The sequence below is a fragment of the Heteronotia binoei genome, unplaced genomic scaffold, assembly GCF_032191835.1.
Source record: "Heteronotia binoei isolate CCM8104 ecotype False Entrance Well unplaced genomic scaffold, APGP_CSIRO_Hbin_v1 Chromosome633, whole genome shotgun sequence".
In the NCBI taxonomy this organism is placed as follows: domain Eukaryota; kingdom Metazoa; phylum Chordata; class Lepidosauria; order Squamata; family Gekkonidae; genus Heteronotia; species Heteronotia binoei.
Genome location: NW_026799980.1, coordinates 75,693 through 89,345, shown reverse-complemented (window position 1 = coordinate 89,345; position 13,653 = coordinate 75,693). Strand labels below are relative to the sequence as shown.

At 46.3% G+C, this 13,653-nt stretch overlaps 1 protein-coding gene across 1 annotated transcript in view; it reads right to left on the bottom strand.

Moving 5' to 3' along the window:
• LOC132590480 (RAC-alpha serine/threonine-protein kinase-like) overlaps window positions 1-13,653 on the bottom strand; it is a 130,366-nt gene that overhangs the window by 42,003 nt on the left and 74,710 nt on the right. The window contains exon 2 of the mRNA XM_060263389.1: window positions 9,742-9,870. Within this exon, the coding sequence (XP_060119372.1) occupies window positions 9,742-9,870 (129 nt within the window). The remainder of the gene's footprint in view (window positions 1-9,741; window positions 9,871-13,653) is intronic.

The following is a 13,653-nucleotide window of genomic DNA, read 5'->3' as shown; positions in this document are numbered from 1 at the left end:
AGCTGCTGGAATGGCCTTGGGTTAGCTGCAGCTCTCGCAGAGTTGTCCTTGAAAGGGCAGCTTCTGTCAGAGCTCTCTCAGTCCCACCTAACTCACAGGGTGTCTGTTGTGGGGGGAGGAAGGTAAAGGAGATTGTAAGCCACTCTGAAACTCTGATTCAGAGAGAAAGGTGGGGTATAAATTTATGTTCTTCTTACTTCTCATGGACTTGAAGCACACAGAATGGCCATGAGTTAGTCATAGCTCTGGCAAGAATTGACCTTGAAAGGGCAGCTTCTGGGAGAGCTCACCCACCTCACAGGGTGTCTGTTGTGGGGTGGGGAAGGGAAAGGAGACTGTAGGCCACTCTAAGATTCAGAGTGAATGGTGGGGTATAAATCTTCATCGTCATCATCTTCTTCTTCTTCACGATCAGAGCCCACATGTTTATATAGTACCCTCCAGTCTATAAAACAGGACCCCTGAGGAGATGAGAGGGGTATCCTCTCTATTAGCTTCTAGAAGATTCAGTAAGGCCATTTTATTTACTAGATCTTTTGATGGAGAGTAGACTGCCATTGCTCTGACCTAGATAAAACCCAGGCTAGCTCGATCTCATCAGATCTAGGAAGCTAAACAGGATTAGTCCTGGTCAGTATTTGAGGAATACCAGGGTCGCTACGCAGAGGCAAACAATGGCAAACTACCTCTGAATATCTCTTGCCTTGAAAAGCCTATAGGGTTGCCATACTTCTGCTGTGATTTGACAGGGGGGAACAAAGGCTGCAGTCATTGTGCAGGAAGAGCCGAGGGGGTGTGTTATAATCTTGGATTTGTAAGCAATCTTGACCGGAAAACAGAGAGGGTATAAATATTTAAAATAAACAGGAATGGATACACCAATGGAAACCCTCAGTTCAAAGCCATCTCAAATATTTCACACATTCAACTCGTGTGCCTGTGTTCATCCAAGCAACCAATTTAGACAGCAGGCAGAAGTAACTAATGCAAGGGTGTCAAACATGCAGCTCGGGGGCCAACTCAGGCTCCTATTAGGCCCTTGAGCAACTGGCAGTCATCTGCTTCTTTCTCCCTCTCTCTTGCTCCCTTCTGCTTCACCGCTTGCTTTGCCAGGCTTGCTCAATCGCACAGGAGCTACAGAGCAAAAGCTCTATTTTCTCCATTGGCTGAGGCTCCTCCCTTGGGGAAGAAGCAGGGGAGGCAGAGCTTGCTTTGCGAGGCTCTCTCAATTGCACAGCAGAGCTACTGAATCAAGCTTCTCTTCCTTCTATTGGTTAAGGCTCCTTCCCCTCCTGGTCCCCTGGGGAAGGAAGGAAAGAGCCAGAGCTTTCTTTGCCCAGTTCCCTGGATCCCATGGGAGAAATACAAAGAAAACACCATTAAGACCAACAAGTGCTAATATTTTAAGCAAGTTTTATTTTAAGGTTTTGTTTTTGTTTTTTAAAAAAATATTTAATTGTGTTTGTCTGTGTCCTTTATAAAGTTTCTATCTCTGCTACCTAATCTTAAATAGGTACAGACATGGCGCAGCCAAACATGGCCCAGCTCGACAAGGTCTCATATATATATATATGTTCCAGCCCTCATAACAAATGAATTTGACAGCCCTATTCTACCTGGTTCCAATGGTGGCAACTCTATGGCATCATACTGTGTTCCAGCTCTGGCATGTTACCTCGTGTGAGTTCACAGCACCAACTCCAATTTTCCATGTTACAAAAATGACACTAGAGCAGGGCTCTGTTGAAAAAGATACAACAAAGAACCCGGGGCTGCTGCAGAAGATGGCGGCCGCATGTCACTCCCTCTTCTTCCCCATAACATAATGACGCTCGAGATATTGATATTGGATTTATACAATGCTACCTGTTGTGTTCCGAGTTCGCTTCAAGGTGTTGGTATTGACCTTTAAAGCCCTTTATGGTCAGGGACCTGCATATCTACGGGACCGCCTTTCTCCGCATATCCCCCAGAGAGCACTGCGTTCAGGGGCAAAAAACCTACTCTCGGTCCCCGGACCAAAAGAAGCCAGGCTATGCGTGACAAGATCTAGGGCTTTCTCGGTGGCAGCACCAGAGCTTTGGAATGCTCTTCCAGAAGCCATATGGGCCCTGCGGGATCTGTCTGCGTTCCGCAGGGCCTGTAAGACCGAGTTGTTCAAGCAGGCCTTCAAGGCTTGACAAAGATGGCTGCCACCGGACATCACACAGAACGCCGGTGTTCACGGCTTGGAATTCTAATGCCGCTATAATGCATTCAGCACTATATAATGGTTTTAATAATCTCGAATTGTAATATGTTTTTAAACTGAAAATGTAAATTATGGTTTTATATATTTTATTTGTTTAATTGTGTAGATACTGTGAGCCGCCCTGAGTCCGCTTGCGGAGAGGGCGGGATATAAATCAAATGTAATAAATAAATAAAATAAATAATAAATAAATATCCCGCCCTATACTCTGAATCTCAGCATCTCAGAGCATCTCTATCTCCTTTATCTCCCCCCCACACACACAGCAGACACCCTGTGAGGTAGGTGGGGCTAAGAGAGCTCTCACAGCAGCTGCCCTTTCAAGGACAACTCTGTGAGAGCTATGGCTGACCCAAGGCCATTTCAGCAACTGGATGTGGAGGAGTGAGGAATCAAACCTGGTTCTTCCAGATAAGAGCCCGCACACTTAACCACTACACCAAACTGGCTCAAGACAATGCTTCCTCCAGGACTGGATCAAGACCTAGGTTTCCTGTCTCACTACCAATGCTGATTTCTCCACGCCTAGCATCCCTCTGTATATCACATTGAATCCAGTTGCCTCTGCTGTTGTCATTCAGTTGCTATTGTCATTTGCCTGCTATTGTAATTTGGCATCTGAAATCACTCCACTTTCCAATATACAGGACGGATGGACTCACATTCTAGCTGCATCTGAAGAAGTGAGCAGTGACTCATAAAAACTCATATCTGGCCACAAATGTTATTTTAAGGTGCCACGGGCTCTTTAAGGTGCCACTGGACTCTTCTTTTTATTGCTCATAATATTTGGTAATGGAAAGCCATGCAAAGTCACAATGAGGTCATACATCCTCCTGCCCCGTAAACAGTCAACAGTATGGACATTTTTGCACTATTTCAGTTTCCATTTTAATACAAAGTTGGTAAACTACCAGGGTTCCAGGAAAGCAGCCATGGCTTTGCAATTTCAGCATGGTAACGACAACGGAACTATAATACCGTCAAGAGAATCTCATTCACTTAACTTGCATTTTCCACACAGACGTTCTAGCACCACCGAGGCAGGGAGCAGTAGTAGGATTGCATCAACTTAAAACGAAAAACCTTTTAATTCAAACGCTTTTAAAACGAAAGCCTTTTAATTTCCATCCCTCTGCACCGAATTAAATATTTATTGCGCTGGCTAGGTTTTTCGCCCTCTCAGACTTGCCGAATTCAGGGCCCGGCACTTTCTGCCTCATTTGCCGCTAAAACTGTGCGGCGTCTGTCTCAATGGAGTCTTTTTTTTTTTCTTTCTTAATGCATTTTTCTCGTTCCTCATTCAGGGTGTGCCAAAGTTCAGCCGCCTCCCACTCAAGAACCGCGCTCAGATGTTAAAAGTGCAGTCGTGAGTCATGAAAAGAAGTTTCCCCGTGATAAGCACACAAATTCCTTAATACCGTTGATTTAAACACACACAAAAAAGAACACAAGAAGAATCGCTGTACACAGAAAGGCTTATTCTGCAGAAGAGGGCGTGGCTTCACGAAAGTGAACGGGGCTGCTTTTCTACTACAGTCATTCCCACAGTTCTCTTCTATTATTATTATTATTATTATTTACAGTCCTCTTTCGGTTGGCTTATAACTGACCGGCACTGAAACACTGAAATATTCTGACGGAAGACTATAAGATAGCACGCTGAGACTGATTGATGTATTGATATATTAGTTGTTTTAATTATGTAAATTATTATTGCATTTTAATTCTTGAATTTTATTGTTAGAATTTTTATGTTGTGAGCCGCCCTGAGCCCGCTTTGGTGGGGTAGGGCGGAATATAAATCAAATGAAATGAAATGAATTGCCCTATCCCAGCTAGCACCAGGCTCAGGGAAATGTACAACATTAAAAAATACATCTATATAAAATCAGTTACATTAAAAAATTACAAACCCTATGGCGTCTTTAAAGTGCTCTTATTCAGTCATTACATCATGGGTGGGGGGATCCCCCCAAGAGGGGATGGAGAGGAAAGGTGCCGGTACGGCAACTGTCGCTGTCCTTATACAAAGGCTTTGTGGAACATCTCTGCCTTACAGGCCCTGCAAAACTGTAAAAGATCTCGCAGGGCCCTGACGTCTTCAGGCAAAGCGTTCCACCAAGTCAGGGCCAGGACTGAAAAAGCCCTGGCCCTTGTTGAGGACACCCGGACCTCTTTTGGGCCAGGAATCACCAGCAGATTTGAACCAGTGGAACGCAACACCCTTCCAGGGACATAGTGGAAGAGGCGGTCCTGTAGATACATCGGTCCCAAACCACTCAAGGCCTTAAAAGTCATAACCAAAACCTTGAATCGAACCCGGTACTCAACAGGCAACCAGTGTAGCTGGCGCAGCGCAGGTAGAATATGTAAGAGTTGCCCATCACCTCCTTCAGTCCAACCACTGGCCCATCTAGCAATGCGGTTTTCAAAACTACCTGCCTTCGAAGCGACTTTGCCACATTGGCCTGCATTCCAGGAGCTTTTGCCACAGGACAGGAACAACATTTCCTATCATGCCACGTCACTGGGCAGGCCCTGCGGCATCCACCTACACCTCTACAGACTTCAACCTTCTCAGCCCAATAATCTGGCAGGAATTCTGCCTGTCACCCCCATCTCCCTTCACATCAACAACAGTCCATTGGTTTCAACTGGTTCCATTTATTAAGGCTTCTGGTAGGTGCAGAGATCACATTCTAGGCCGGAGTAAAGACTGGAAGGGTCTTGACTCCAAGGTACAGTTATACTTTGCCAGAAGCGAAAGTGCCCCCCCCCATCAATTCTCATGGAAACTTTGCTTTGAGAACGGAATGTATAAAAAACTCAAATTCCCAAGGTATCATTCTTGTTTGCAGCATTGTTGCCAAGCAGGGGTGGAATTCTAGCAGGAACTCCTTTGCATATTAGGCCGCACACCCCTGATGTAGCCAATCCTCCAAGACCTAACAAAAAAGAACCTTGTAAGCTCTTGGAGGATTGGTTACATCAGGCGTGAGTGGCCTAATATGCAAAGGAGCTCCTACTAGAATTCCACCCCTGGTTGCAAGGAAGCAGCATTGAGCCTAGACTAAATACCAGGTGGTATGAATATCAGCGCATGAGAACGGGAGGAAAAGATGAGAGAGAAATGACAGCATTCAAAGTAACAACAGCCAGAAGAATTAACCCCATAGCGGCAAGGGTGCTTGACACTGCCTTTGGATTCAGAGGGACGAAATCCCAGATCCGCGCCGATTTCTGTTCTGGCAGGAATTCAGGGAATACCGCTATGTGGGGCAAATCTTCTGCCAATGATGCTTTCCCATTCTGGTGGAAGAAATCAAGAGGGAGCCATTTCCCAGGACCTCAGCTCAGCTGGGGTGAAATCCCCGAGCACCTACGTCCTCCTCCCCCAAGGCTAAGGTCAAAGATTAATTCCCCAATGCCTGCTGACCCCCAACTCAGTCCACCTGCTGCCTTTCCCCCAGCAGCCACAATGAGCTCTGAGAACATCAGCAGGGCAATGAAAAGAGGCGGCTGCGTGAACGGTCGGCTGCCTTGACCTCACGTCAAAACGTCCCCCGTTATTGCTTTCCGATACAAGGGGAAGGAACGAGACCAATTAAAATCGACATGTTTCCTCTAAATCAGCACTGCCCCGTTGATATTTGTTCAGCTTGCTGATCCAGCAATCTTTAAAGCACACAACCAAGATGAATAATAGAGATTTGTCAGTTAATAACCACTATAATTCAAGTATGTCACACAGAAATGTTTTGTTTAGCGAACAATATGCTGTCTAATTACCCTGCTCAATCATTACAGCACACATCAAGAAAGGAAGAAAAAGCTTCGCTGGAAAACTCGTACGGCACTTCTAAGCACGCACTGCTCTGCCGAAGTAACTTCCTGCACCCATCATCTCCTTACCCCCCAATTACAGAACCTAAAAAACTCAGAAATATTAAAATCGGGGACTTCAGGGAAGACTGGAGGTCTCTTTCACACTTAGCCACAGCAGTCCAGGGTGGCTTTTCCTTCATGTCAACCCACAAGGTTGCAAGACAGACACAAATTATGCAACAAGGGTCAGTGACACAAAAGGGAAGTAACTCTTGAGATACCAGTGAGAGGCAGTGTGCTACAGTGTTACAGACCAGAATCTGGGAAGCCCAGAGTCAAATCTCTCTGTCTTCCAGGGACGCTCACTGGACAACATTGGCCAGTCACTCCCTCACAGCTTAAGTTGCCTCACAGAGTTGTTTCAGCAAGGATAAACACAAAGGAGGGGAGAACAAAGCCAATTTGGGCCCCACAACAGGGGGAAAAATGGGGCATAATTATTTAAAGTTTTTCTAAACGGCTAAAATGAACACGTCGGAGATTTGTGCATGAAAAAAAAAGTCGTTGCTGAACCTGCAGGATACAAAATAGCCCCCAATTCCAGGGTTGCATTTGTAGTGGCGTTCTCACAAAAATTGTTATCACTTTGTCAACTCGGTCTATTGCCCTTTGTGTAAAACAGGACCAACACCAGTACAAACTACCAGTATTCCTATTCATCATCTCTCCCGTTTCCCCATCAAAAGGAAGACATGTTCAAGGGACAGAAATTTTAAACTACTCGAAAGAACCTTTCAATTCTTTCTCAGTGGCTGGCCTTTCACAAGTAAGTAGGACAGGGCAAGAATTTCTAACACAAACAGACATTGAGGCATTGAGATGCAAATTACCGCTCTGTAGCTGAAAGACACTCCCGTTATCCGAGTGACTTCCTAGACCGTCAAAATATTTATTCCCCCCCCTCCAAGCACTTAAAAGGGAGGGGGGAGTCAAATTTCTTACCAATGAAGGTGTCGAACTCAGCTCCCCTTTTGAATGCCATCTCACCATGAATTGATGGCACCAAGCAAGAAGCTTTCAATCTTCATTTTGTCACTAGAGGATTTTCAAGGACCGAGGGAGGAGAGAATGACGGGAAGGCCATTTGAAGAACTTTCCAGAAGGACAAGCAAATAGTGGAACTGTAAAGCCCATTTAACTGGGAGCAAAGACTGCTTTCAAAACTTGTCCATGGTGGGCTCTGCCCATGTGGAAAGATGGCTGTCTGCAGTCTCTGACACTGTGACAAACTGGATGTTACCAGGATCTCTGCGATCACTTGAAAATCCAAAGAGGCAGGGCAGGGGGTCCTAACATCTGGCTTACCTGTCTGCCAAAGGCTTTTTACATATGTACTTAAGTGCCCTCAGGTTGCAACTGACTTCTGGAGACCCCAGTAAGGGGCTTTCAAGGCAAGTGAGAAGCTAAAGTGATCTGCCACTGCTTTCCTCTGCAGAGCCTTCCTCGGTGGTCTCCTATCCAAGCACAAGTGCTGCTTCACTTCCGAGATCTAACAAGACAGAGCTACGCCATGCTGTCTTCCCTCCCAAAGGCTTATTAGACCTACAGTTATCTTCAATGATTCATCCCCTCTGAATCAACAAATATGGGGTCTGTTCTGAAAAGAGCAGTTATCAGCACCTTACCATCTAGGTGCTTAAGTTATGTTGGATACTATTTTGATAATTCTGTAATTTTACAGATTTTGTAATTATGATATCGTCTAGTCTGGATGTGATTCGTTTCATGTTTCTGTAAGGTTTTAACGTTGTAAGTCGCCCAGAGCCTGCTTGCGGGATAGGGCAGGATATAAATTGAAAAATTAAATTAAATTAGTTGTTTTCCATTTGCTCCTCTATCCTACCTCCTTCTTGTATGCAAACATACGACGATCAGGTTCAATGTAACCTGCCTGCAGCTGAACAAATAAACTGACGGGCATTTCTATCTTTGCTCCTCTTTTTTTTATTTCCGACACTGAATCTGCACAGCATAATTTGCAGTTTCCTGTTCCTCACTGAAGATGCCCCAATTCCCCTGTGCTGTTTTGGTGGGAGGGGTCCCCCAAAGAGCAGCATACTGGAGATCATTTTGGTCTACTATGGGAGGGGGAAGTGCGGAAGATGACCAAAATCCCTTAAGACTATAAGACAAGCCCTGTGGGATCAGACCAAGTGGTCCCTGTAGTCCAGCATACTGTTTCACCCAGTGGCCTAGAGGGTCAACAGGCAGGGCAAAGAAGACAAGACCTACTTTTGAGGTCTCCTTCAAGCATAGGCAGGCCTTGGATTCAGTGGGAGCTCACAGGAGCTTTCTGAGAGTTCCACCTCCTCGTCCATTGAATAGCAGGTGCAGTTGTGTAACAATCCCTGGATGAGCTCCACCACCTATTTTTCTACAAACGACCCCTGAGCTTAAGTATACAGAGGTTTACTTCCTCGGTATGGAAACTCCCTTTGATTCCAACATCTGGCAGCCACTGATGGACCTCTCCACCATGGATCTCCTCTAATCCCCTTTTAGAAGAAGAATTGCAGATTTATACCTCGCCCTTCTCTCTGAATCTGAGACTCAGAGCGGCTCACAATCTCCTTTACCTTCCTCCCCCACAACAGACACCCTGTGAGGTGGGTGGAGCTGAGAGGGCTCTCACAGTAGCTGCCCTTTCAAGGACAACCTCTGCCAGAGCTATGGCTAACCCAAGGCCATTCCAGCAGCTGCAAGTGGAGAAGTGGGGAATCAAACCCGGTTCTCCCAGATAAGAGACCACGCACTTAACTACTACACCAAACTGTCTCTCTTTTAAAGGCCTTTATACTCACTGAGTTAAAACTACTTCCTTCGCTGGATGAGACTGGGACCGATTAAAACCATGAGACTGGGACCGATTTCCCACTCACCTTGTTTTGGTCTCATTGCTCTTTTTCCCTGCGGGGCTGCTGCTGGATTTTGTACAAGCTGCCCCGAGCTGGCAAGTTGCCCCGTCCTTTTCAAGTTCCCTCCACAGCAGACAGAAACCGGTTTTCAGAGGATCCTGCCTACTGTGGAGGGAACTTGAAAAGAGGTGGAGCAACTCGCTGGTCCGGGGCAGTTTCTGTGAAATCCAGCAGCAGCCCCGCGGAGAAAAGGAGAGTGAGAGCGGCTTAAGTTTAGTGGGAAATCGGTCTCAATCCAATCTCAGAAAAGTTTAACAGAGACAACCAGTTTTAGTACAGAAAGCAGCTGTTGGGTAGATAAAATTCGGTTTTCTGTTAGAGGAATAGAAAGGAGCCCCTTTTGAACACTGAAAAAAATAACATGTTGGGAATTGCAGGATCTGCACAGGTAAAAACCAGGTGGGTCAGAGTCTGTAGTAAGGAGGAGAATTAGGTGAGTCTGAGCAAAAAATAAGTATGGCTGGAACAAACCCACAGTGATTACAAGGTAGAAAAAACAGCTCCATTCCCAAGATGAGGAATGTCAAGACGGTGAAAAGAAGTTTCGTCCAAAATGGGATTCTGTTGATTTTTACGAACCAAACGAGGTAAAGCAGTTCAAATTCCAGCAATGTCTGAGATCATGACAGCTTTGGAGAAGTTAGTAAGCAAGAGACGTAACGAAACGACAGTTCGGGAAATACTTACGAGCCACAGAGAAGTTATTTAAGGGGGACTCCCGTTGGTCGACATCTTGTGGCTGCTCTTTGTAGCCGATAAACGTCCCATCGTTCTTCAACAGGAAATACCTTGGCCTCCATGTTTTAATGTACTCTCCTGCAGGGATGAGAAAAGGAGGGGAGGAATTGGTAAATGTGAAAGATCTTTACTGTCGCTAATACGATCAGTGCATGATGATGATTCAACGGTAAGGCATCTGTTATTACTAGAGCTCAGAGAATCGTTGAAATGGCAAAGTTCACGAAAAGTATCCAAAGAGAAAGCGTAGAATGAATGCATGGAATGTTCCGAAGGAGTACCGTCTCCTGTAGTTAACTTTTAGAAATCTGGTTATAATTTTGTATCGACAGAAAGCTCAGCCTGTCCCACTCTAGCACGACCAGAGATACAGAGGACAGGACATAGCTGTGCAGAAGTACATGGAATAATTGGGGTTGCCCAGGGGCAGGAGAAGGAGTTAGGTACCCACATAAAAAGTAGTCATGAGCAGGGCTTTTTTTTTTGTAGCAAGAACTCCTTTGCATATTAGGCCACACACCCCTGATGTAGCCAATCCTCTCAGAGCTTACAGAGCTCTTCTTACAGGGCCTACTGTAAGCTCCAGGAGGATTGGCTACATCAGGGGGGTGCGGCCTAACATGCAAAGGAGTTCCTACTACCAAAAAAAAACCCTGGTCATGAGTTAAATCTTTACTTTGCTCTGTGTAAGTAAAGAGTTTATATTATGAACTCTCTCTTTCTCATATAAAGCTGAGAGGGGGCCATGGCTCAGTGATAAGAGTATCTTCTTTGCATGCAGAAGGTCCCAGATTCAATCCCTGGTATCTCCAGAAAAAATGATCAGGTAGAACTTGATAGCCAGGCCTTGTCAACTCTCAGAAACTAAGCAGGGTCAGGTCTGGCTAGTATTTAGATCGGAGACTACCAAGGAATACCAGGGTCATGACGCAGGGGGAGAAAATGGTAAACCACCTCTGAACATCTCTCACCTTGAAAACCCTATGAGGTCAGCACGTCAGCAATGACTTGACAGCAAAGCAAAGATACAAAACAAAACAAAACAAGGTGATGCGAAAGACCATACCTGGGACCCGGGAGAGCTGCTGCCAATCAGAACAGACAATACTGACATCAACAGGCCAATGGTCTGACTCAGTAAAAGGCAGCTTCATGTGTTTGTGTGCTTCCGATTACTTGGTCTACCTAGCTCAACGCTATCGGCTCTGATGGACAACATTTCTTCTGGGCTGCAGGCAGAGAGAGGTATTTGCACAGTAATACCTGCTGCCCAAAATCATTTACTTATTCAGAATGTTTGTGTCCACTTTTGTTCTGAGCATGCCAGGACGCTCAGCTAGCGAAACATAAAAGCAGTTTGATAAGGCAAACATTTTAACAGTCTATAAGGTATAAAACATTTAAAAAAAAAACAATCTAAGAACACTTTATTTCCCCACCAACAGGGTATTCCCTCTTCGTCTGGGTTACCTCCAAAGCTTTCTGGAACAAACTGTTTTCTGCAGCCACACTAGAGAGCTAAGAGGATAGATGAACAGCTTTATACTGAAACAGATCATCGGTCCAGCAAAATCAGTATTGTCTACTCAGACTGACAGGAGCTCTCCAGGTTCTCAGGCAGAGGTCTTTCCCATCACCTACTGCCAGATGTTTCAACTTGGGATGATGGGGATTGAACCTGGGACCTTCTGCATGCCCAGCGGATGCTCTACCATTGAGCCACAGTCCCTCCCTTCTAGGAGGCTGTTCGAGATGTAGAAAAAGCTACTGAGAATGCTTGGGCCCAGACTGTCCTGACCATATGAAGAAGAAGAAGAGACTGGGTTTATACCCCGCCCTTCCCTCGGAGTCTCAGAGTGGCTCACAGTCTTTTCCCTTCTCCTCCCCACAACAAACACCCTGTGAGGGAGGTGTGGCTGAGAGGGCTCTCCAGAACTGCTCTTGAGCAGAACAGCTCTGAGAGTTATGACTGAGCCAAGGTCACTGCAGCACTTGCTTGTGGAGAAGTGAGGAATCGAACCCGGTTTTGGAGAGCCAGTTTGGCGTAGCAGTTAAATGCGCAGACTATTATCTGGGTTTGATTCCCCACCAAACTGTTCTGTAAGACAAGGCTGGTACTGACTGCAGGCCTGGAGAAGGAAAATGAAGCTGCCCTACAGAAACATGCTGGGAGAGGCGATCTATCAAGTATTTGAGCCCAAGTCGTGAAGGGATTTAACAATAAGTACCAACACCCTGAGGAGGGAAGTTGACCCAGTATGGCATGATCTCAAAAGCTAAGCAAGGTCAGTACTTGGATGGAAGACCACTGCTGAGGAAGGAAGTGTCAAACCACCTTTGCTTCTCACTTGCCTTGAGAATGCCACTTGCTGGGCTCACTGTAAGTCAGCTGCGACTTGGTGGCACTTTACACGCACACCTTGAGTTGGATCAACAGCTAGGAAAGGGACTTCAAAACAGGAGTGATCAGAGGTCATCTTGTAGAAGAATAGGTGGTGGACCTCATTAGCATAACTCATTAGCATATGCCACCCACCCCCCCAGCCGAAAGCAACCCAATGCAAGAAAGAAGAGCTCCGGGCGAGCGAGGTCTGCTTGGGCTGGCTAGAGATTCAGCCAGCTCAAGCAGGCCTCACTCACCTGGGGCTCTCTTTGGCTGCCCCCCAGTCAAAAGGCCAGCAAGCCACCCACCACTCAAAATCACATCAGAAGTGGAGAAAGGGTGGCACGGGCTTCTCCAGGGTTTAATGAGGGCTTCTGGGGATGCGGCAAAGCTCCTGGTGGCTGGCTGGCTCCCTGCTGTCCTAATCCAGGGACTGTTATGCAGCTGCACCTACTATTCAATGGACAAGGTAGGTGGGGGGGGGAGGAGGGGGATGTCAGAAAGGTTCAGAATCTGTGCTCCTGTGCGCTCCTGCTGAATTCAAGGCCTGGGGGTGATATGGTCCTGTCAGCTAGCTCCAGATGGCGAATGGCCTGCCATGTTTTGCAATAGCTGCCGTTTCCAGACAGTCTTCAAGGGCAGCCCTATATAGAGCATCTTACAGTAATCTAGCCTCAAGGCTACTGAAGCATGGATCAGTGTGGCCAGATATGATGCCTGAAAATAGAAGACATCTTCTGAACTGGATCTTGCTGGGGGGGAACTTTTTTGTTTTTGTTTTTTTGCTGTCCCCTGTTTCTCCAACAAGAGACCACAACCTAGCAAAACTACCAATGAGAACTGCAGAGCATTGATGCTAGGAAGCACATTCCCTTTTAAATCCCTTCCACCAGCATCAACCCTATCTTATCTGGATCCAGATGTCAGGTCCTGTAGTTACAGCCTTCTGCTAGCAAAGCATACATTCTGCCATTTTTGAACCCCCAGCACCACTCAGGGCTATTTTTTGTAGCAGGAGCTAATTTGCATATTAGGCCACACACCCCTGATGTAGCCAATCCTCCAAGAGTTTGTTGTTGTTCAGTCGCACAGTCGATTCCAACTCTTTCTGACCCCATGGGCCAAGTCACGCCAGGCCCCCTGGTCTTCCACGATCCTCTGAAGTATGCTCAAATTCGTGTTTGTTACATCAGTAATGCTGTCCAGCCATCTCATCTTTTGCCATCCCCTTCTTCTTTTGCCTTCTGTCTTTCCCAGCATCAGGATCTTCTCCAGGGAGTGCTCCCTTCTCATTCGGTGGCCAAAGTATTTGAGCTTCAGCTTCTGACCTTCCAGGGAACAGTCTGGGTTGATTTCCCTTAGGACTGACTGATTTGGTCTTCTTGCAGTCCAAGGGACTCTCACGATTCTTCTCCAGCACCACAGCTCGAAAGCATCTATTCTTCTGCACTCATCCTTCCTTATGGTCCAGCTCTCAC